At 42.1% G+C, this 24,336-nt stretch overlaps 2 protein-coding genes and 1 long non-coding RNA gene across 7 annotated transcripts in view; 2 read left to right on the plus strand and 1 right to left on the minus strand.

The window, feature by feature from the left end:
- Positions 1–11,636, minus strand: part of ZKSCAN5 (zinc finger with KRAB and SCAN domains 5) — an 18,369-nt gene extending 6,733 nt beyond the window's left edge. The window contains exons 1-5 of one of the 5 annotated variants that reach the window (XM_014547294.1): positions 11,165–11,636; positions 10,429–10,944; positions 6,536–6,671; positions 1,402–1,466; positions 990–1,125 (exon numbers count right to left, since the gene is read on the minus strand). In XM_014547294.1, the coding sequence (XP_014402780.1) occupies positions 990–1,125; positions 1,402–1,466; positions 6,536–6,671; positions 10,429–10,842 (751 nt within the window). In that variant the 5' untranslated portion in view covers positions 10,843–10,944; positions 11,165–11,636. Of the gene's footprint in view, positions 1–989; positions 1,126–1,401; positions 1,467–6,535; positions 6,672–10,167; positions 10,191–10,428; positions 11,136–11,164 lie in introns of those variants that run through there. The other 4 variants (XM_005875814.2, XM_014547295.1, XM_014547297.1 and 1 more) reach the window with 4 other exon arrangements.
- Positions 11,637–12,570: 934 nt separating this feature from the next.
- LOC106727732 lies at positions 12,571–14,883 on the plus strand. Its single transcript, XR_001363965.1, has 2 exons — positions 12,571–12,648; positions 14,182–14,883. It is a non-coding gene; the product is annotated as an uncharacterized LOC106727732 (long non-coding RNA).
- A 1,015-nt stretch (positions 14,884–15,898) lies between these two features.
- Positions 15,899–24,164, plus strand: ZNF394 (zinc finger protein 394). Its single transcript, XM_005875816.2, has 3 exons — positions 15,899–16,736; positions 18,845–19,037; positions 23,074–24,164. Exons 1-3 carry the CDS (start codon positions 16,368–16,370, stop codon positions 24,150–24,152), a joined length of 1,641 nt encoding a protein of 546 aa, XP_005875878.1. The 5' UTR covers positions 15,899–16,367; the 3' UTR covers positions 24,153–24,164.
- Positions 24,165–24,336: the final 172 nt, after the last annotated feature.

The following is a 24,336-nucleotide window of genomic DNA, read 5'->3' on the forward strand; positions in this document are numbered from 1 at the left end:
TGCCATAGTACTAAACTTTTTATAATTGCTCTAGGCAGCAAAATCAAATATTAGTTTCCAAGATCATAACATAGTTAGAAATACTGGCAAAATCTTATTTGGGATGCAAAATTCAAGAAGGGATATGACAAAGAAACAACAAAAAAGAAGAAAAACAAATAAAATTTGTAAAAAAGTAAACATAAAGAAAAACAAATATCTTTTTTTTTTTTAAAAAAGGGGGGGGTACAACATGTAAAATGTAGATGCCAACAGGGAAAACATCATAAAATAGGTACCAGTGATTTGAGAATTGTAACAGGGTGAACAACTAGCCACCCATGAGCTAGAAAGAAAAGAATGAATGCCATTGAGATATTGTAATAATAACTACTACAATACTTATTCAGCAAAGTCTGAGATGATGCTTTCACAAATGAGAATTATTCAGCTAAGAATTAGTCAATCTGTCAAGGAATAGAATACAATAACTACTACAAATCTGTTAAAATCCAAACCTGTTAGTTTTAAGCTCTTTCATTTTAAAGCAGATAGTATTTGCAAATATTTTTTTAAAACATATTTTATTGATTTTTTACAGAGAGGAAGGGAGAGGGAGAGTTAGAAACATCGATGAGAGAGAAACATCAGTCAGCTGCCTCCTGCACACTCCCCACTGGGGATGTGCCCGCAACCAAGGAACATGGCCTTGACTGGAATCAAACCCAGGACCCTTCAGTCTGCAGGCTGACACGCTATCCACTAAGCCAAACCGGTCAGGGCAGTATTTGCAAATATTATTCTCCAAGCACTTCAGTCATACCCTTATTATGAAGGAAATAATTAAAATAAGCTAAGGGGGGGGAAAGATTGATTTATTCTTTCACAGAAAAAAAAAGCCACATTATAGCAATTAAAACACACATGCTTTTATAAGATGCACTAGAAATATTCTTTGCAAGATAACAAAATTAATATGTCCTAATCCATGCAGACAAAATAAGTCTTACCCATGGAGGTAATACTCTCATAATTCTCCTTCCTGTCATCCCTATATAGAGACTTCTGGGACTGGTCCAAATGTTCCCATTCCTCCAGGATAAAGGAAACAGCCACATCAGCCACATCTTCAATTTTCACCAACTTCTGAAACACGAGATCTTCACTAAATTCCCATTCCCTATGTTCCAATTTGGATGAGGGAAAGAACTGCAAGTATTAAGGAAAGAAATAGGAGGCGGGACTATGCTTCAAAGAGGATGGGGAGTATTGGGTAGAATGGAAAAAGGATTGAAGTATAAACCCAAGGTGGGCCTGGTCTCTAAAGAGACAGAACTCCTGATAAAGATTCAGGATTAAGGCAGCTCCGTCTCCAAGAACAGACATGGGAATAGACATGCAGGCACAGGGACGCCAGCTCACCTGGGACCCAGCTGAGAGAAGTGAGGCCGTCAGCTCCTGGCTGTCCTTCAGGGGAAGGGAAGAAACTTGGAGAGCAGGAAGGGTTGAGGGGGGAGAAAAAAAGGTGTTAGTGAGAATATCTTTGCCCAGCTCTGATTGCCACCTTATTCCACTTTTGGTCAAGAATCTACAATGCTGCCTTGCCACATCAAGACCAAATTCTTCTGCGTGGCTCTCAAGATCCTCGACATTCCGGCCTCTCCCACGCCTACCCTATATTCACCCTTCCCCCCAAAAACACCAGACTCCCTGCTTTGGTCAGGCTCATCCCTGCTGCTGACTTCAGACTGTGGCATTCTGCTCTGCCAAGACTGAACCTCATCATTTCAAAGGATAACCAAAGTCTCGCAGCTTCAGATCTCAAGCACTTCCTAGAGCCCAGGGCTTCTCAAGCTTTAATGCGCAAGCAAATCACCTGGGGTCTAAGCATAGAGCAGATTCTGGCTTAGTAGGTTTGGGCTCCACATTTGCATTTCTAACAAGCTTCCAAGTGATGTTGTTGCTGCTGCTCCTTGAATTACACTTTATGATTAGCAAGGCATTAGTCCACATGCTCTCCCTTCAAGGAATTACTATGGTTGGTTTACAGTCAATAGTTAGTATATATTATTAAGCCTACTCTCTGTGTTATAATAGGCAGATAAAACAGTCCTTGCCTTCTAAAACTTCAGTAACAGGGAGTGTAGACGTGTAAGCCTTACTTACTTCCAGAATAGGGTCAATTACCAATTCTATACTTGAAGTTCACCATTAGGAATGCCGAGTAGAGAGTGGAAGGCGAAAGCTTCAGGAAAGCCTGTCCACAGGACGTAGGGGTGGAGTGGGGTGAGGGTATGGGTGCTTTGCAGGTGGAGTGAATAACATGTGCAATGCCTGGAGGGTCTGATATCTAGATGCTGGTGACTATTTGACCCTCTGCTGTCACCTCTGCTTATTTTTTAAAAAATATATTTTATTGATTTTTTTACAGAGAGGAAGGGAGAGGGATAGAGAGTTAGAAACATCGATGAGCGAGAAACATCGATCAGCTGCCTCCTGCACGTCCCCTACTGGGGATGTGCCCGCAACCAAGGTACATGCCCTTGATCAGAATCGAACCTGGGACCCTTCAGTCCGCAGGCCGGCGCTCTATCCACTGAGCCAAACCGGTTAGGGCGCCTCTGCTTATTTTTGTCAAGATTCATGGTGCATCCAGATCTCAATCTATGTGAGCCCACCTTAAACAAATAACCTGACAGTTTAGACCTTGCTATGGTTTCCTCAGTCCTGGAGATGTCTGTGTATATGTAGCTTGCTTGTCTCTGAGGACTATAAAGTAATGAGCAATGACACAAAAAGGAGATAATGATTATTGATGAAAGACAGAGTCTGAAACCAGGAGTGTGGCTAAAGAGTCAAAAGAGGAGACTTGAAATAAAGGGATGAATGTAGTCTATACTTGAACAGTAATTGTGAGTACAGACTACATTCCAATTATAACTGGAATTATTATAGTAATTCCATTCTAAATAATTCCACTTATTTTCTGAAGTTCCTGCGAAACCCATTGCTTGTTTAACTTTTAAGTAAATCATTTTGCCGCTCTCAAGCCCAAATTAGTCCCAGCCTCCAGTGCTATCAAAGGCATAAGGAATGCAGCCTCCCCCAGTGTATAAAAAAAATTAAAAACACAGTAATTTTGTTGGAATAAAGAAAGGGCTAGGGTCTGGCTAACAGGGCAGAGAAGAGAAGCAGCACCTAGGAACAGAAGAAAAGAGTAGCATGATGTGATGAGACTCGGCAAGTAGCGGGAAGATGACATGATTTAAGGAGGACAGGATTCTGTCCTTGGGAGGGCCTGGTGGTTAAAGCAAAGGCAGGATAGCTCAGAATGGGGTAAAAGTGTAGAATTAGAGGGTTAAAATATGAGCTCTGTCACTTAATAGCTTTGTGACCTTGAACAAATTACTTAACCTTTTTAGGCCTTAGCTTCTTAATTTCTAACATGAGGATAACAGCAGTACCTCCTCATTCCACTGAGTACTAGGCCTATTACACAATTTTGGGTTTCCATGTTGAACAGTTTTAACTATTTTTAAAGACTGTAATTATATGACTTTTATTCCTTTAGAGATCTTCTGAAGAACAGAAAGAAAATTCATTTTATGTTTTAAAAAATATAATAAAACTCATTCTATCTTGTAATTTCTATAATGGATCCACTGGACCCTTTTATAAATTTAGAAAACATTTTGGGATCTGACTAATCTTATTTTTCCTGTATCATGAAACATTTTTCTATTCCATCATCCCAGGAATGATTTCATTCTTACTAATCACTATTCATTAATTACTTCCTTTTTTTTAATTAAATATATTTTATTGATTTTTTTACAGAGAGGAAGGGAGAGGGATAGAGAGTTAGAAACATTGATGAGAGAGAAACATCGATCAGCTGCCTCCTGCACACTCCCTACTGGGGATGTGCCCGCAACCAAGGTACATGCCCTCGACCGGAATCGAACCTGGGACCCTTGAGTCCACAGTCCGACGCTCTATCCACTGAGCCAAACCAGTTAGGGCCCATTAATTACTTCCAATGAGAGCATAGAAAACTAAAATAATAAGAAATGAGAGAATAAATAAAATATTTAGGATCACGCAACAGTGAAAAACATCATCATTATTCACTATTCCCAAAGTATTAAATACATTACATAGAGTTTTGCAACATCTTCCAGAAGGTATAAGACTGTTGACATCTACTTCTAACTTTCATTGAGCATAGTTGAGAATTTGGAAGTTTTTATTTTCTACCCATATTGGCAAGGAGAAAAAGACATTTCACTATTATTAGATGAATGAGATGATGAATTGTGACAGAGAACAGCGTGCTCTCTAATGATAATGATAAAACTGAAAATATAAGGGAAATCTTAGAACGAGTCTACAAATGATATCTTAGATGAACTTTCTCAAACTCAAGAATCAATAATAAACGATACATTTTTAATTTCATAAAAGGAATATGACCCATCTTATCCAGTGAGGCATTCAACAGGAAGGATTTCATCATGCAATATTTTGCAACAAGATTCTGGACTATCCCATTTTATTAAAAAGACAGTGTTTGATTTTGCTAAAGAGACAGTACTGTGTGACAGTACTCTTTTGTTTTTTTATGATATTTTAATTATCAAAATGCACTTGATACAAAGAAGTGTAATTCTTATTAAATCTTCTTTAAAAATTGTTATCATCGCTCAGTCGGTGTGGCTCAGTGTTTGAGCGATGACCTATGAACCAGGAAGGCATGATTTTATTTCCAGTCAGGGCACTTGTCTGGGTTGTTGGCTTGATCCCCAGTGGGGGGCATGCAAGAGATTGATGATTCTCTCTCATCATTGATGTTTCTATCTTTCTCTCCCTCTCCCTTCCTCTCTGAAATCAATAAAAAAATATTTTTTAAATTGTTTTTTTTAAAAAATATATTTTATTGATTTTTTACAGAGAGGAAGGGAGAGGGAGATAGAGAGTTAGAAACATCGATGATGAGAAAACCAAGATGGCGGCATAGGTAAACACGGGAGTTTGCTGCCTCGAACAAAACCCAAGGTACATGCCCTTGACCGGAATCGAACCTGGGACCCTTCAGTCCGCAGGCCGACGCTCTATCCACTGAGCCAAACCGGTCTTGGCTTAAATTGTTTTTATCCTTTGATTCTTCTATTATTATGCATAAAATTACTTAAATATAAAAAAAAGATAAAGGATCCATTGGCCCCAGATGGTAAGTGAAGATTATTTTTCCTGGTACATTGAAGGTTAAATGAATTCCTACAAGTAAAGCTTAGAACAGGTCCTGACACATAGTAAACTATGTGTCATAATAGTTGCTGCTGCTGTGCTTTTATTATTATTACCACAGTGAAGGGAAAGCTGGAAAAGATTAGAGACATAGGACATGTCAAGTGAAAGGCCTGACCACTAAGGGGAACCTAGAAGAAAGCCTGGGGCCAAACAGGAAATACAAGTTCACAATTTCCAATCCATAATTCTGAAATCCCAAAGCTCTACATACCAAAGGTGGTCTTTTATTTCATGAAGTTAGGCACAGAACTAATTTGACAACAAAACCTAACCAGAACATATGCAAAGCTAATCAAAGCTTTTATTTAATCCACTGTTGTATATATATATATATACATACATTTCACTGCTGAACTTAGAAGGTGTGTGATTATGGGGTACCATGTCAAATCCTGTTGGTAGTGTAATATGTGGTATGTAAATCACATTATCTTACTAAATCTGAAAAATTCTGAATTCTAAAATATATTTGATGGCAAGAGTTTCTGGTTAGAGATTACGACTTGTGGACATATATCATCATAAATAAGATAAGCTGTTCACTTTTCTTCTTTGATATATCTAATACAGGTTAATAAGGGAAGAAAAGAAAGAGAAAACAAATGCTCTAAAGGTCATGGTGAAGCACTGCTTGAAATAAGAATGAAAGCAAAATTCAAAATAAAGAATTTTAAAAAATGAAAGCAATTAGGAATTAGAAACTTTTTTTTTTACTTAAGCATTAAGATAACAAAATCTATGAAGTAGACTTGTAAATCTCCTAACAGTACCTATAAAGTTCTCATCATCTGCACTATAGCTTTTGAATAGAACTGTGGTACAGTTCCTAGCCATCCTATAAGCTGACCTGTCTTTTTTTTAAATATATTTTTATTGATTTCTGAGAGGAAAGCAGATGAAGAGATAGAAACCGCAATGATGAGAGAGAATCATCAATTGGCTGTCTCCTGCAGCCCCACATTGGGGATCAAGCCCACCACCTGGCATGTGCCCGAACCTGGAATCAATCCATGACCTTCTGGTTCATTAGTCAATGCTCAACCACTGAGCCACGCCAGCTGGGCAACCTGACCTCTCTTAATACCAGGGACTCAATTCCAGGTCCCCATACCATGCCAACCTCCAAATCCTACTGGTTGCAGAAGCTCCCTAGCCTGAAGTTTCTCTCTTATAGACACTGCTTACCCACATGGCCAGGGCGCCCACTCTCTGGCCACATCTGTTCCACCAAATCATAGAGCCTCACCATTTTCCTCCAGATGAGGCTTCTGTGGCTCTTGTTCAGGCTGGGGGTCCAGAGACAGAAGCTGGTGATGGAGGGACTCCTGCATAGCTCCTGATGGCACCATCTTCTGAGAAAGGACTTCTGGACATGCCACAATCTAACAACCACAACCACACCAATCAGTACTTTAATGAGAAGGCTATTAAAGAACCCAGTAAATTCACATTATCCTTTCATTTGTTCATATGCTAAATATTTAATGTGCTAGGTCTATAATGAGTCAGACACTGATTATACATGGTTTATATCTAGTTGAAGAAGACCTCCATTAAACACTTCAACACATAAATAAATACTAGTACATAATTACAGACTATGTTGTATGTTAGAAAAGAGAAGGAAGTACCATGAGACAGATCAGATGAAATCTACTTTATGTTTTAAGATATGTTTTTATTGATTTGAGAGAGGAAGGGAGAGGGAGAAGAGATAGAAACATTGATGAATTGGCTGCCTCCTGCACGACCCCTACTGGGGATTGAGCCCTGACAGAGAATCAAACCAGTGACCTCTTGGTTCAGGGGCTGACACTCAACCAGTGAGCCACACCAGCTGGGTATGAGATCTACTTTAGATTGGGTAGCCATCAAAGGCTTTTCTGAGGAAGTGTCACTTAAGTAAACACCTAAAGGATGAAAGAAGCCAGCCAGGAGAAAGGTAAGAAGTGTTGCAAGCAGAGAGAACAATATAAACAAAGACTCTCAGGCAGAAAGAGGGTATCTTAGGAAGGCCAATGTGGGTCAAGTTTAGTAAAGAGGGAGAGAGGTGAGAAAGGAGTTTGGAAAGGTCAATTATAGGGCTCAGGAAGTGACACGTGGTTCTCCAGCAGACCAACACCAAGACTTAAGCTAGTTCATGTCCAGTGTGCAACAGACCTCAATCTTTCTGTTCTTGGCTCTTGCTCAACCTTAGGGTACAGACAATTACTCGGCCACAACCAGTCTCCAGAATCTGTCTCAGCAGCAACTTAGCAGGTAATAAGATCCTGCATTGAGATAGAATCACCATCCCCTTTCTCCCTCCCTTATGGTTTCAAAACACTTTTGATTTTAACCCTCCTAGTACTGGCAAAATGTGGCACAAGAGTTACATTAAGAGGCAGTTGCAAAACAGTTGTGGCAAATATTCTGTGTGAAAGTTTGTGTCCTGGTTGACCCACTCAGAACAGAGTTAAGATGATGCCAAGTATGTCAAAGGGCACCGTGGGCAACAAAGAACCAAAATAGCCCTTGATGTCTGGAAACTCGGGCAGAGAAACTGAGAAAGGAGAAGGATAAAGCCTGGGGAAAGGTCTGCAGAGACAAGAACTGCCTGGAGATAAAATTGAGGAAAAATGTCAGGGATACAGGAGACAGACAGAGAGAAAGGCAAACAAAGTATGCTGTGGAGGCCCGTGGGAAATGCCCTATCTGGGCCTCAAATCCTGACTACCACTAAGGAATTATTTTTCTCTGTGTCCCTTCAAAGGTGGGCTGCATATCACACCAAAAGAGGCAAATGTGCAATATATGCTGTAAATCCTGTATTAAAAAATGCTTTTTGTTTTAAATTACACTTTTGAATATTTATTACTAAAAAGATAGAATAATAGTTTGTCCATTTATGTCCTAAATTAGTTTTTTTTAAATATATTTTTATTGATTTCAGAGAGGAAGGGAGAGATAGAAACATCAATGATGAGAGAGAGTCAGACAGGCTACCTCCTGCATGCCCCACACTGGGGATCATGCCCACAACCCTGGCATGTGCCCTGACCAGGGATCAACCACTGAGGCACATCAGCCGGGCCCAAATTAGGTTTTAAAAAGAATTAACTAGATGTCAACAGGAACCTTTATGCCCTGAAAGAAGCAATAGAAAGGTTCAAACATCCCCATCTGTACAATAATCATTCAGGAGAGCTACAGGGTCTGGCTTCAGGTCAACAGTGGCTCTCTCCGCGGCCCACTTGCCTCGTCGGGTGAGCTAAGCCAGCTGAAGAGCCTGAGGATATTCTGGGATGTTGAAGTACCCTTACCCAGAGGTAAAGAATAATGAGTTGGTACCTTACAATGAAGTGCCATGGCTCTGGAAAATGAGGGAAATTCTCTAACTAGTTTCAACCTCTGGTAGACCTATAATCTTTTGTTTCTTTGCTATAAAAAGAGAATTAAAGTTTAAGAGAGTGTGAGTCTAGCAACCAGAGGAAGGTAGAAGGTCAGATTATAAATGAGTAAGAAAGTACAAGATGTTAACAACATAAAGATATTGATTCTCCCTAGATTAATATATTATTTCATGCAATCCCAACAAAAATACCAACAGGAATTGGGGGGGGGGGAGTACTAAAAACTAAATAAATAATTCTGAAGATCATAAGGAAAATGAGAAAATATTAAAACATAATTTGGAAGAAGGAAGGATAGCCCTATCATATACCAAAGCATTTCATAGAGTTCAAATAATTAAAATACTAACACACAAACACACAGTGACATCAGTAAAATAAAATAAAGAGACCACAAAAGGACCCAAATACATGCAGAAATTTGGTATGTAATATAGAGGCATTTTAATCAGAAGGAGAGAAGGTGGATTACAAGTTGCTGGGGCAACCTGGTAGATATCTGGGAAAAAATAAAGTTGTAACCATACCAAACACCCTAAACCAAAATGAATTCCAGATGTAAAAGTGTAAAAAATTTAAAAGTCTAAAGAAAAATTTAAGACAAAACTATGAGAAAAATTTCTTATAATATTGTAGTTGAGAAGGCCTTTCTAAGTATGGCACAAAACCCTAAAACAATGTAAAAGATCTAAGCTGATTGCATAAAAATTAAAACACCCTGCAAAGCAAAAATCTCCATAAGCAAAGACAAACAACAATGTGGAAAAGTAACACTTGCAATTCAATGACAGATACAGTCCTTACTTTTCCTAATAGGTAAATAATATAAACAGATAATTTTCAATAAAAGGGCATATGCATAGCCCTTTAAAATATGCACTGTGGTCAAACTAACCCATTAGAGAAATGCATTATAATTGCACAGAACTGGAATATGTATCTTTCATATTGGCAATAATCAAAAAAGTTGGATAACATTGGGTTACAGACTGTAGGAAAAAAATTTCTCTCATACATTGCTGTTGGGAATATAAGTTGGTATAACCTCTAAGTAGGGCAATCTATCAATAGCTGTCAAAATTACAAATGCATATGGCTTCTGAGCCAACAACATTCTATAATTAATGATGTATGTAAAGATATTCATGCAGCAAAGTTGTTTGTAGTAAAAATTCAGAAACAACCTAAAGGAACAACTTAAATGGCCCTCAATAGTTCAATTATGGTATATCCATACAATGGAATATAACACAGTTTCAGAGTGAGGTCGCTCTATTGCACTGACATGAAACAAACCAAGCTATAAGAAAAAAGCAAGAGGCAGAAATACACAGTGATTTTAAAACATCTGTGTTTTAAATATGTCATAGTATACCTCTGTAGGATATGCATGTATCATGTAAATGGTTGCCTCTGGTGAGGAGAATTAGGCATCTGAGGAACTAGGGGTGGGATGGAAACTTCCTTTTATTACAGCCTTAAGTACCTTTTGAATTTTGTATCATGTCACTCAAAAAATATAGTAATTTTAAAACTAAATTAAATCGCAGATTGTCTTCTCCAGGTTAGCACACTGGATACTGCTTCTCTTTGCTGGAGTGGCAGGAAATCTCCACAGTGTACCTAATCCCAGGAGAACAAAAGAATATAAATGAAGCACCAGAGTGCTAAGGATCTCACCCCTGCTCAGCAGCCCAACTCTCTTCCTGCCCTTCCTCGTTGCTCTAATGTCTCCTCTTCCACTCACCTGTTGTCTGCGTTCCTCTAGTTCCCTCTGTATATTTTCTACCACAGCCACAGCCTCTTCTCCATTTTCCGGGTGATGTTCTCTCACCCAGGTCTGGAACTCTTCAGGCAGGATGGTCAGGAATTGCTCCAGCACCAGTAGCTCCAGGATCTGCTCCTTGGTGTGCAGCTCAGGCCTCAGCCACTCACAGCAGAGCACCCGGAGCTGGCTCAGGGCCTCCCGGGGGCCTGATGCCTCATGGTACTGGAAGTGCTTGAAGCGCTGGTAAAAAGTCTCAAACACTGGCGGATTGTACTCCTGCATCCACGTGCAGTCTTCTTCTTCCACCTTCACTATTAGAAGGTCTTCTTGCTCTTGTGAAGTCTCAGCTGGAGGGTCCAAGTCTATGACTTCCCCAGATTCTGTCATTATCATTCCAAACTCAGAAGGATGTTTCTCCCCTTTAGCTGTTTTACACTGATCAAATATGTTTTCCTCTTTAGGATCTTCTGGAGGACACGTTCATTATTATGCAACCTACTGATATATTGGAAATTATTATTAGCAAAGAGGTGACATAGAGGTCATTTATACTAAAGATGACCATTCAACGAAGTAATTCATTTAAAATATGAACAAGTCAACTTAACATATTTCCAACATTTAAAAAAATGTAAATGAGAGCCATAAAAAATCTGACATCAGGCCCAACCAACATAATTTTACTGGTGAAGAATATTAATAGGACAAGACTTACTAACTAGTCCAGTCGCAGTCGCTCCTTCTCTCTACCTTTAAGTCAAACTTAAGTCAGAACAGGGGTCAAAAACATTACAATGATCAAAATTGGTCCTGTCTTTCAAGCCAGAAGGGCCTGACAGACCAACGGGAGACTTCATTGGTCCCGAAGAGAAGCAGGATAATAAGGGCAGATTTGGACCTGGATTTCTCGACCCTGACCCCGTACACACGGGAGACCGGCCCGGTCAAGGTTAGGGATAGGGCCCCCGTCTGGATACAATGCCCATTCCCTTTCCTCAAGACTCCAGCCTCGGGGAGCTCTCCTGGACGACCGAGCTCCCGCAATCAAGGCTGGAGAGATGGGTGTCTTTTCACAAACGGAGAGAAAACCGAAGGCGACACTTCGCACCACTTCCTCGCCGGAAGTAAGCAAGTCCAAGCTTTCCCTGTCCAACGGGCTTGAGCCATAAATCCACCCCCCCGAGAGCACTTCCGAGTCCGCTCTAGGAAACCCGGAGGTCCTCGCCTCGCAGCGGGTGAAAAGTGCCTGCAAGCTCCACCCCAGAGGGGCTGTGGGCCAATCGGTGGGGAAATGGGGCGGTGGCCCAGGAGCCAGTCACGCCCACGGAACCTCAGGAGCCGTGAAGAAAACAGCCACACTCTTTCCCCATCCAACCCCAAAGCAATTTATTTTTTAAAAATATTTTTATTGATTTCAGAGAAGAAGGGAGAGGGAGAGAGAGAGAGAGAGAAACATCAATGATGAGAGAGTATCACTCATCGGCTGCCTCCTGCACACCCCAACTGGGGATCGAGTCCGCAACCCGAGCATGTGCCCCCGACTGGAATCGGACCGACTGGAATCGAACCGGGACCTTCCAATCTGCAGTCCAATGCTCTATTCACTGAGCCAAACCAGCCAGGGCAACCCCAAAGCAATTTAAACAGCTCGGGCTCCTCCTCTTTCCTTGGAGTGCAGGCAGGGGGCGGGGTCGTAGGTGTCGGGAGCTGTTGCTAAGGCGACAGTTGCTAGCACCCGATTTGCCGTGGAACCTGCGCTCCCCAACTCTCAACGCCCTGCGCCCCAATTCGGAGTAGGGTCCGTACCTTTCTGCAAGCCCACAACTGTCACTTCTCTTTAATTTTGAACCCTTCGGTTTCTTCACATGAATCTCACCACTCCCCGCACCCCGTTTGCAGACACACCCACCTCTTTACCATCTCAGCTCTCTCTGGGCTAAAATCTCCAACGTTAAACTCGCGAGCCCCGGGAGCCGGCGGCTACCAGGACTACATCTCCCAGGAAGCGCCGCGTGGAACGTGCCCGCTAACCAATAGGGCCGCGGCTCTCTTTTCAGCCTCGGTTTCGCGGGCCTATCAGAGTGCGGGAGAGCAGGGACGTATTTGCTCCAACGCCTTGGGCTGGAAGGCGGTGTTCGGCGAAGTCCGTTGCCTTCTATCGTGGAGAGAGTGGATGCCGAAACCACGCATCGTTGCAAAGTAGGGAAATCATCTATGCTGGGCTTCTTCAAACAAGTTGATCCCATCCTTAATAATTTCTCATTTTTGTATACGTTTACAAAGCTGTTTGACAGGCAAGACAAGAGGCTTATCACCACTCTTTTACATATCGCCAAAATGAGGCTCACCTACTCCCACTCATCAGAAAGCACACATCCTTGGATCTACTGAAGAGTTATTTTTTAGTGTATGGGATGAATTTTTCACCAATCAGGGATGAGGTTTGAAGACTGACTTGCTAGCGCTGTGGTCTACCTTATGGGAATGAAAGAAATTCAGAAAAATCCCCTACTATCTCCAGAGAGTCCTTTAGCAGGAGAGGCTCAAATTGACGGAGGGGGGGGGGGGGGGGGGGGGTGTTTGTATTTTTTTATAAATATATTTTTATTGATTTCAGAGAGGAAGGGAGAGGTAGAGAGAGAGAGAAACATGATGCACGCCCCACACTGGGGATCTAGCCCAAAACCCGGGCATGTGCCCCAAACAGGAATCCAACCGCAACCTCTGGTTCATGGGTCGATGCTCAACCACTGAGCCATGCCAGCCTGACAGAACATGAATTTCATAAAGATTTTTTTAATGAATTATTGATTAAATAGTAGTTGCCCATATTTTCTTTTGTTCCCCCAAATTTCTATATTAATCTAGTGAACAAATATTTATTAAACACTTATTTTGTTGCCAGTCACTGTGCTAGACACAGGGAACATTGCAGTCATGCTCCCCCTTCATGGGAAGGACAGACAGTAAACAAGAATTAACAACACTGCCCTAGGCGGTATAGCTCAGTTTGCTGTAGCATCATTCTATGCACCGCAAGGTCACAGGTTCATTGTCCAGCCAAGGCAACTGTGTAGGTTGTGGGTTTGATCCCAGGTTGGAGTGCATATGGAAGCTAATCAATCGATGTTTCTCTCTCTTCCTTCCTCTCTAAAAAAACAAAAATCAATAAAAACATATCTTTAGGTGAGGATTTTTAAAAAGGAATCAGTTACAATATGGTCAGTGCTATGAAAATTCAAAACGTGATGTGCTGGGTGAGGTGGGTAGGAATGGATGATCAGGGAAGTCCTCTCTAAGCAGGTGATATTTGAACTGAGATGTGAAGCATGAACGTAAGTCAGACTTTTCTTTTTTTGCATTTTACAGATTTTCATTTCTAATAAAATAAAGACTAAATAAATATTAATCTTGAATATCACACATAACAAAAAGCTCTTTGGGGGTCCTAAGACTAAAAAGTGAGAAAAGGGTCATGAGACTAAAAAGTGAGAAAACCACTGTGGTTTATCCCCAGCCATGATTGATCCATTTCTTGTTCTGACCTCATAAGGCGCCACTGTGATGGAATTGCAAACCATTCCTGTATAAGGTCTTGGCAGGGCTGAGATTTTAGTCTGTTAGATCCCAGGAAGCTGATTGGTAGTGACCTGTTGGACATGGACTAGTTGGCTTATTTTCTCGTTTTCTTTTCTCCTCCTCTTCCCCCTCTTTCTCTCCCTCCTCCCACAGATCCACTTCAGTGAGAACAGATATCAAAGAATATTTTTTACTTTTTAAGTCACTAAGTGTGATGACTTTGCAGCCATCACTGCCAATGAGAAGTGCCATATTGGCAACTACCTCATACTCAACATCATTGGGAAGGGATGCTTTGGAGAGGTGAGGCTGGCTCGGCACGTTGTCACCAGCACAGAGATGGCTGTGAAAGTTGTCAACTGGCAGAGTTTCTCTGATGTTCTCCAAGAGATTCATTCTCTTAAGGAACTAGATCATCTTAATATCACCAAGATGTTTGAAGTCATTACCACCGAGGACCAAGTATATCTCTTCATGGAACATGCCAATGAAGAAACATTATTCGACTACTGAGAGAACTGTGGCCCCATGACGGAAAAGGAAGCCCAAGCTCTGTTCCAACCATTACTATCAGTCGACCATTACTGTCACCAGAGAACATCATACATCAGGATCTAAAGCTGGAGAACATACTTCTAGATGGTGAGATGAATGTTAAATTAGCAGACTTTGGCCTCAGTAGGGTATTTATGGAAGAGAAACTGACTACCTTCTGTCGCACTACCCCCTATATGGCCCCAGAGTTGTTCTGGTTCGAACTCTACGAGGGCTTGAAGATGGACGTCTGAAACATGGGGGTAGTGCTCTAGAGGATGGTGACAGGAGAACTTCCATTTGTGGTGAAGAATTTTGACGAATTTACTGAGTACATCTTGAATGGGTGCTTCTTTATACCATACTTCCTGTCTCTACAATGCCAAAAACTGTTATGAAAATGAATAACCCTCAACTCCAGCCAAAGACCAACCCTGGAAAATATCATGAAAAACTGCTGGATCAACATTGGGCAGTTAGAGGAACTGAGACCAGACATAGAGCTACCTTGGGGTGACACAGCCCCCCAGGTAGCCCAAATAATGAAGACCATGGACTATGAGAAGCACGAATATGGGAATTACTCACAAGAAAAACATATAACAACATCATGGGCACTTACCTCACCTTAGATAGCATGAAAACCAAGATTTGTGGCCTCAAGATCAGGGTAAGGCCCTGCCCCTCCTCTGACCCCAACATCAGTCTTTCCCCAACCCAGGGGTTTCAGGCATCAGGGCAGAAGGGCAGAGATCCTGGGACTCCATCACTCAGCCTAGAATCAACTATGCCCATTCCTCCAGGCAACCTGGAAGGGAGCAGCACCCCTCCCCTAGGCTGCGTGGGAGAAAGGATGACCTTTCACCCAGCCAGTGTGGATGCAAGCACCACACCTCCCTTACCCAGCCTAGAATAAAGGACTGCCATCCTGAGCCCAGTCCTCCAGCGTGATCCCAGGAGACTGTGAGCAACTTGAGGACAAGGACTATGTTTTGCATCTATGGTGTCGAGCACGATGTCTCGTCATGTAGAAGATACTCTACAAACCTTTCTTGTGTAAACAAATACCACATGGGTGAATGTTTTTTACAACTCATTGTAATGTTGGATCTTTAACTTTTCCTAAAACAAGACTTTAAAAATTTATTCACAATAAATAATCTGATGTACAGAATGAACTGGTGATTATAATAGAATCAGGGACATAGAAAGGGAATGGACTGACTATTCTTGGGGGGGGAAGGGGGATGGGTGGGAGATGCGGGAAGAGACTGGACAAAAATCGTGCACCTATGGATTTATGGGGGGAAAAAAGAGGAACAAATGTAATAATCTGAACAATAAAGATTTAATTTAAAAAAAAATTTATTCACAGACAAGGTATTAAAGAATGACATTCAAGTTTTAAAAGAAGAGTATCGCTTAGTTCTGCAACCTGAAGGACTATAATCTGCACAAAGCAGAGTATACAAGAAGAGCATCCCTGGAAGGGGCGGGCGGCAAACCACCAAGATTCATCCCAGTCCTCCAAGGCGCCTAGAGAGATCCCGGAAATGCCCGGGAGGGTGTCTACCGCAGGGAGTCGGTGACGCACTTCCGGCCCGAGTTACTAGTTTCTGTTGATTTTTTTTTGTCACGGGACGGTCCTAAGTGGCGAAGCTGGCGGTGGGAGGACTCCTGCAGGGGGCCGGGTGGATTGCGCCTCTACTTAAGGAAGGACGATGAGTGCCGTGGGTTTTTGCAGGGTTTGCTCGCTTCTCACCTGAAGGCAAAACTCCGGGAAAGTCAGCGCGTGCTGAAGAAAGATGAGTTCGAGCTTGGTCGCAAGTGAAGGCAGTGACGCCGAGGCGGGGGCCCGGATGGTGGCCGCAGGGCCGGGGGTCGCCGCGCCGTCCCTGCGTGATGGACTTCTGATAGTAAAAGTGGAGGAAGACTCACCGGGAGTTCGGGACCCCGACCCGCCTGTGGACTGTCTGGATCCCGAAACTTGTCGACAGTATTTTAGGCGGTTCCGTTATCAGGAGGCGGCCGGACCCGAAGAGGCGCTGAACCGGCTCCGGGAACTCTGTCGGAGGTGGCTGAGGCCCGAGGTGCACTCGAAGGAGCAGATCCTGGAGCTGCTGGTGCTGGAGCAGTTCCTGACCGCCCTGCCCCCGGAGCTGCGGGAAAGGGAGGTGTATGAGTTTCAGAAGGTTTTTTTTCTTCCTTATTACATTTTGTGTGAACTTTAGAATGTGCATAAAACTTCTTCCTTTCCGTAGGAAACAGTGACGACTCCATTCAGGAAATGATCCTTGAGTTGGAGACCGCTCAGCACAACACCTACTCGAGAGTGTTGTTGACTCATTGTGAGACACCCTTTTGTGTAACTAGATTGTTGGGGTAAGAAAGATGTCAGGAGGCTAGAAGAGCAATGCCCCACCACTTTGAGTGTGAGGTTCCCTTTTTACTTTTTAACGGTTTGGCGACTCCCTCCTCCCACAGCTGATAATAGTACTCCAGAGAGGGGAGAGAGGCTGCAAGTGGAGTCAATTACTGATCACACTTAACGTGATGAAGCCTCCATAAAAGTTCCAATTGCATGGGGTTCAGGGAGATTCCAGATTGTAAGTGCATCCACTTAGTGGGAGAGCAGTACACGCCAAGCTCCATGGGGACAAGCTTCCGAGCGTAGGACCTTCCCAGACCTTGCATCTCCTCTATCTTGTGGTTTCTGAGTTATAGCCTTTTATAATAAGCTGGTAATCTAGTAAGTAAATTGTGGGACCTTCCCAGACCTTGCCCTATGCATCTCCTCTATCTTGTGGTTTCTGAGTTATAACCTTTTATAATAAGCTGGTAATCTAGTAAGTAAATTGTTTTCCTGAGTTCTGAAGCTGCTCTGGGAAATTGATTTTGAACCCAAAGAGAGGGTCAAGGGAACCTCTGATCTAAAGCTGGTTGGTCAGAAACAGGGTGTGGGCTTACAGTTAGCATCTGAAGTTGGGAAGGGGGCAGTCTTGTAGGACTGATCCCTCAACCTGTGGGATCTGAACCCATCGCCAGGTACATGGTGTCAGAATTGAGTTAAACTGTAGGATACAGCTAGCTGGTGTTGGAGGATTGCTTGACGTGTGGAAACACACACATCTGTTGTTAGAAGTGAAATAGTTTGTAATGAAGTATTAAGAGGAGACACACAGGAGTGTGGTTTTCCTTTACACAGAGATGGAGGAGAGGCTGGGCGAGGGGGGAGGGTGTGAAATGTCCTATACTCAGGTCCTGGAGACAGGAGGCACTGCATGCTACACAGAACCTCATGGGAAAGACACCAGGTCGTAGTCAGGAGGCAGGTGACAGGAGCTAGGGAAAAGTCAGGCCAGAGTCGAAATTGGGGTTTTAGAGGGAAAGGAAGAGCATGGCAGGGTAAACAATAGGATTGCTTAGTTTAAATCTTCCAGTCAGCTGTAAATTATGCAGTGGTTCCTAGTTGCCTGGTACCTGACCTTGGGGTGATTAAGGCAGAGGCTAATCTTGCCTCCTTGGGTGTGCAGGCCCCATAGAGAAGATAGGGCTCCACATTAACCAGTCTCAGCTGAACCTTTGCTCTCTAAGAATTGGCTGACACTCAGAGGGGAAGTCTCCCAGCCAGAAAGTTTTTTTTTATTAACATGTCAAAACATAGTAGAAAATTAAAAAAAAAAAATTCCTTCCCTCACATTGAGTGTGAGATTTTTGGAGTCAGTTGGTGAGTCATCACTGGAACCTAGACAATCTCTCTGCACCAGTTTTAGAACCTTCCCTCTCTAAGAACTGTGGCTTTACCTTCTGTACATAGTCAACTTACATTAAAATAAGCTTTTCAAAAGATCATCTTGTTGGGTAATCATCTTATTGTGCAATGGTCAAGGAAGGGAAAGGAAATTTTATTAAGTGCCTGCTGTTGATGAGGTACCTTCATCTTCTTAAGACAGATATTTATATCCATTTCACACATGAGGAAACAGAGCCAGCATTGGAATTTAGGACTCTGGTCTGGTTATCTATACATTTTTAATCTATATCAGATTTCCATTTTGCTAAATCATAGTGATGTAACTCAAATGATTATTTTGCGCTTACCCCAAGTTAGTGTAGACAGTCCACAGAATGGCTTTTTGGGATTGCAAGAGAACGGCAGCTTCTGTTTTTGGTCATTTTGAAACTACCCAGTCAGTACAAGATTCACTGGTAAAGGCTCAACAGAAGTGTTTGTTACTTCATTCTCAGTGCTTCCTCCTCAGTACTGGCTGACTGAGTCTAGCCTTATCCTGAGACTAGTGGTAAGGCTATCCTGGGACAGCAGGTGCTGACGGGAGGTTTCTTTTTGTTTCAGGGATTGGTGAAGGTCAAGGATGTACCTGTAACATGGGAGGAGTGGGAGCATCTGGACCCAGTTCAGAGGGACTTCTACAGGGAGAGCACGCTGAAGGATTATGGGAACACAGTCCTACCAAGTAAGTGCTATGACTTTGCTTGTTTCTAGCTGTGTGTCATTTGTGAAGGGTTTGCTTTAGTTTGATCCCTGAGCCAGTCTGCCACTCAGAGAAATGGGTTGAGAGTCCTAGGATCTCTTTTGTGACCTTAAGTAAGACCTTTCTGTTCTGTTTTGTTAGGTGACAGATTCAGCTTCTTGTTTTAATTCATTTTCAATAAAATACATACAGAAAAGTATAATGGACACCTGTGTATCTACCACCCAGGTTTATCAGATTTTAATATCAGCCACATTGGCTTCATATTTTTTTAAAAATATATTTTATTGATTTTTTACAGAGAGGAAGGGAGAGGGATAGAGAGTTAGAAACATCGATGAGAGAGAAACACCGATCAGCTGCCTCCTACACACCTCCTACTGGGGATGTGCCCGCAACCAAGGTACATGCCCTTGACAAGGAATCGAACCTGGGACCTTTCAGTCCGCAGGCCGACACTCTCTCCACTGAGCCAAACTGGCTAGGGCCCAACACTACATTTTGAGATTTATCCACGTTGACATATATCGCTCTAGTTTATTCATTTTAACATCCATATATACATTGTAGAATATTCCTAAGTTCATTTATCCATTCTCCTGTCAATGGAGTTTAAGACTTCCAGTTTTTCACCATTACCAACAGTATACTGAACATTCTTTTGTCTTTCTCTCTGTGGTCATATGTAGGAGTTTCTGACAAGAATATACTTAGGGATATTTGCCCATCTTGCTGTCCAGAAGGATACAAGCAGTATACAAGAATTCTTTCTCCATATCCTTGTCAACATTTGGTATTCAGCTGATGGCATGATGTCTTAACACAGTAGTCTAAGTATTCCTTTTAAAAATAGAAGAACCCAGCAGGCATGGCTCGTGGTTGAGCGTCGACCTATGAACCAGGAGGTCACAGTTCAATTCCCAGTCAGGGAACATGCTGGATCCTCAGTGTGGGGCATGCAGGAGACAGCCAATCAATGATTATCATCATTTATGTTTATTTTTTTTAAAAATATATTTTATTATATCCTATATTAGAAAAGCCTAACATGCTAAGTGTCTGGTTGACCAGTCAGCCGTTCAACCAATCAAAGTGTAATATGCTAATGATATGTTAAGGCCACTCAACCGCTCGCTATGATGTGCACTGACCACCAGGGAGCAGACGCTCTGACCTATAGGTTAGCTTGCTGCTGGGGTCCAGCCGATTGGGACTGAGCAAGACTGGCTGGACACGCCCTGGAGCCCTCCTGCAGTCCCTCCCCGGCTGGCCAACCTCCCAAGTCCCTCCCCGGCCCCGATCATGCACTGGTGGAGTCCCTTGGCCTGGCCTGCACCCTCTTGCAATCTGGGACCCCTTGGGGGATGTCAGAGAGCTGGTTTTGGCCCGATCCCGCAGGCCAGACCGAGGGGCCCCACTGGTGCATGAATTCGTGCACTGGGCCTCTAGTATATTTACTGTATATATTAAAAATAAATAAATAAAAGGAGAAGGAAAAAAAGATTAAGAATATGAACAACAAAATGGCAATAAAAATGTATCTATCAAAATTGAATCTAAAAAAAACAAAATACTATCTACATTCACCCACATATTGAATAACTTTTCTTTTACAGCTTTTACACTTTCCTTTTACAGTTTTCCCTGGAATTAAAAATGCCTCATTCTGCATGTGCTTACTCTTCTAACTACTGAACACTAGTTCACTCACAAGCTTTCTGTTAGAAATGTAAAACTCCTTTCAACATGTTCACATATATCAGATATGCCATCATTTAAATATCCCCTCGGAGAGATTCCCCTGAGGCTTCCTCTGCTCCAGTGTGAATAGGCTTCTTCTCCAGACCGGTTATCCAGCTGTTGTCCTAGACCAGTGATGGCGAACCTATGACACGCGTGTCAGAGGTGACACGTGAACTCATTTTTTTGGTTGATTTTTCTTTGTTAAATGGCATTTAAATATATAAAATAAATGTCAAAAATATAAATCTTTGTTTTACTATGGTTGCAAATATCAAAAAATTTCTATTTGTGACACGGCACCAGAGTTAAGTTAGGGTTTTCAAAATGCTGACACGCTGAGCTCAAAAGGTTCACCATCACTGTCCTAGACTCTCCTTCACTATCACCCTGGGAATTCCTTTTTTCCCCCCTGGATCCCATATAATTTTCTTCCTTCGTTTTACCCCCTTGATTTGATGGAGAACTCTTCTAGTGTGTTCCAGAGAACATATACTTGGGAGCTAAATTTTTTGAAACTTTGTCAATTTCAGAAAATATATTTAGTCCTCTCTTACATTTGTATTATAGTGTGGCTGGATGTAGCATTCAATATTAAAAATAACATGTCTGAATTTTGAAGACTCAATTTTCTGGCTAGCTTGCCATGTTGCTATTGAGAAATCTTATGTCACTGTGATATTTTATCCTTGGCATACAATCTGTTTGTCCTGTGTAGAAGTCTTAGAACAGCGGTTCTCAACCTGTGGGTCGCGACCCCTTTGGCGGTCGAACGACCCTTTCACAGGGGTCGCCTAAGACCATCCTGCATATCAGATATTTACATTACGATTCATAACAGTAGCAACATTACAGTTACGAAGTAGCAACAAAAATAATTTTATGGTTCGGTCACAACATGAGGAACTGTATTTAAAGGGCCAGAAGGTTGAGAACCACTGCTTTAGAAGCTTTTCTTTATTCCTGCTACTATGAAATTTCACAATGGATATGGCTTAATGTGAGGTAGGTGTTTTTTCTCCCCATTCATTGTTCTGAGTAGTTGGCAGGCCCTTATAACATAGACACCCATATCTTTGAGTTGTGAGAAATTTTCTATAGTACTTTTTTATTTATCTATCTACTTATTTTTATCTCATTTTTACTATGTTGTTTCTGGGATTTCTTTCATTTGGATGTTGGAACTCATGGACTGATTCTGTCAAGTCCCCTGATCCCCTTCCTATTTCTTTATCTTTTATTTCGCTTTCTAGGAGATCTCCTTAGCTTTATTTTCCAACAAATATTTCAACAAGAGATTATTCAACAAATATTTTATTGAGTATCTGCAGTAAACCAGGTGCTATTGTAGATGGGGATACAATAGGGAATAAGCCTATGAAATTCCTGCTGTAAAAATTTCTGCCCTTGCCCCAGCCAGGTGGCTCAGTTGGTTGAAGCATCATCCTATACACCAAAGAGGTTGCAGTTAATCCCTGGTAGGGGCTGATAATGGGAGGCAACTGATCAATGTTTCTCTCCCTTCCTCTCTAAAAATTAATAAACATATCCTCAGGTGAGGATTTAAAAAAATTTTTTCTGCCCTTTCTGCCTGGAAAACTTAAGCTTTGGAGCCAGTAGTTTGAGCTTGAGGAGAGGACAGTACATTGGGTTTTTACCAATTAGTGTGTTAGTTTTCACTTGATTGTCCTGATATGCTCATGGTACCTGTCACCTGTTCTTTAACTATGCCTGATGTCCCTGATCCAGAATTTATCTGGTCTGGCCTTCTTGGAGAGTAAACTGTAAGAATTCTGGCTTGGGGGATGGACTCTGGTGTCTTGACTGTTCATTATAGACTTTCAATCAGTACTAGATATATCGCCCACACAGACTCTGCCTTCAGACATTGGAGGCGCCTGGTATGTTTAATACAGTAACTCATCATGAATAGAATTTCTTTGTCAAATCATACTTCAGCCATAGGATAAAAGCTATACCACCTCTCTTGACACCCTTCTAAATTTGCCTGTCATAATATGGTGACTCATAGAACAGTGAAGTGGGGCAGGAGGATAAGAGATGGTTTGGTGGGTGCAGGCACAAGTATAAAGCAAAGACATGGGGTTTGTACAGGAAAATGTGAACACATCTGACAGGTTAACTAAAACAGTTCAACTTCAGGAGTGGTTTCATCGAGATTAAAAAGGTTATTGGTGGGGCTATTTTTCTGCTAGCACTCATTTATTTCACTCTTGCACAGGATGAAATGTCAGCAATTTGTATTTTAATATTTCAGGTTTGGAAACCAGAACAGAGAACAAAGAGTTAATTCCAAAGCAAGAAATTCTAGAAGTAGAGCCACAGATGCAGCTACAAGAAAGATCCCAGGGGAATGCTCCCCTGTTGTCCAAATGTGGTGACACCCATGAGGAGATGGTAGAAAAGCACTCAAGAAACCCTTTATTCCTGAAAATTGAAAATTCTCCTGAGGAGCAAAGACTCACCAGCATCTCAGATCTCAAGAATGTTTCCACAGAAGAGGGAGACTCCAAAAATAATGAAATTGGGAATAGTGCCAGAAGTTCCAACTTGGTTCTTTGTCAGCCTGGCCTGACAGCAGAGCGGTCTGTTAATGGTGCTGAACATGGCAACAGGTGCAAACAGAGTTTAAATATAATGAAACTTCAAGTGGTGAAACCTCACAAATCTATTGACAATGTGGAAAATTTCCATACTTCAGGCCTTTTTCAGACCCAGAGGCAGCTCCGTGAAGAAAGACCTTATAAATGTGATAACTGTGGAAAGAGTTTCAAACAGCGTTCTGACCTCTTGAAACACCATAGAATCCACACTGGGGAGAAACCCTATGAATGCAAAGAATGTGGGAAGAGCTTCACTCAGAGTACTGCCTTGGTTAAACACCAGAGAACGCATACAGGGGAAAAGCCATACACATGTCCCAAATGTGGGGACAGCTTCAGACAGAGCTCACATCTCAATCGGCATCAACGAATCCACATAGGAGAGAAACACTATAAATGTTCTGAATGTGGGGAGACCTGCCGTATTTCCAACCGTTTTAGACATCAGAGGATCCATAAAGGGGAAAGACCCTATACATGTGAAGAATGTGAGAAAAGCTTCAAACGGTGCTCTGACCTCTCTAAACATCAGAGAACCCACACCGGGGAGAAGCCTTATGAATGTTCCGTCTGTGGGAAACGCTTCAGTCAGAGTGCGACCCTCATTATACACCAGAGAACTCACACTGGAGAAAGACCTTATAAATGTCTTGAATGTGGGGATAGCTTTAGACAGAGTCCACACCTTATTCGACACCAAAGGATCCACAGAAATAAAGCCCCATCGTTTTGACATGATTCTGCATGAGCTGTTTTTCTTTCATTTTATTATTGCCCTGAAACTACATTCTCTGGCTTTTGGTATATTTCAGTCAATCATGGGTCATATTTCCTTGGGCATCACAACCAAGATAGATTCAGTCTTACTTAAATCTCAAGACATATGTTGATAGAGTATTGCTATGAAGGAGAAGCAT

This window comes from Myotis brandtii, unplaced genomic scaffold, assembly GCF_000412655.1.
Source record: "Myotis brandtii unplaced genomic scaffold, ASM41265v1 scaffold470, whole genome shotgun sequence".
NCBI classification, from domain to species: Eukaryota; Metazoa; Chordata; class Mammalia; order Chiroptera; family Vespertilionidae; genus Myotis; species Myotis brandtii.

Bases quoted from the DNA above. Each gene is read 5' to 3' on its own strand.
- ZNF394 (XM_005875816.2), top strand. From the start codon at position 16,368: ATGAGTTCGAGCTTGGTCGCAAGTGAAGGCAGTGACGCCGAGGCGGGG. The intron at 16,737-18,844 runs GTGTATGAGTTT...GACTGAGTCTAG, and splicing joins CGGAGCTGCGGGAAAGGGAG to CCTTATCCTGAGACTAGTGG. The intron at 19,038-23,073 runs GTAAGTGCTATG...TTAATATTTCAG, and splicing joins TGGGAACACAGTCCTACCAA to GTTTGGAAACCAGAACAGAG.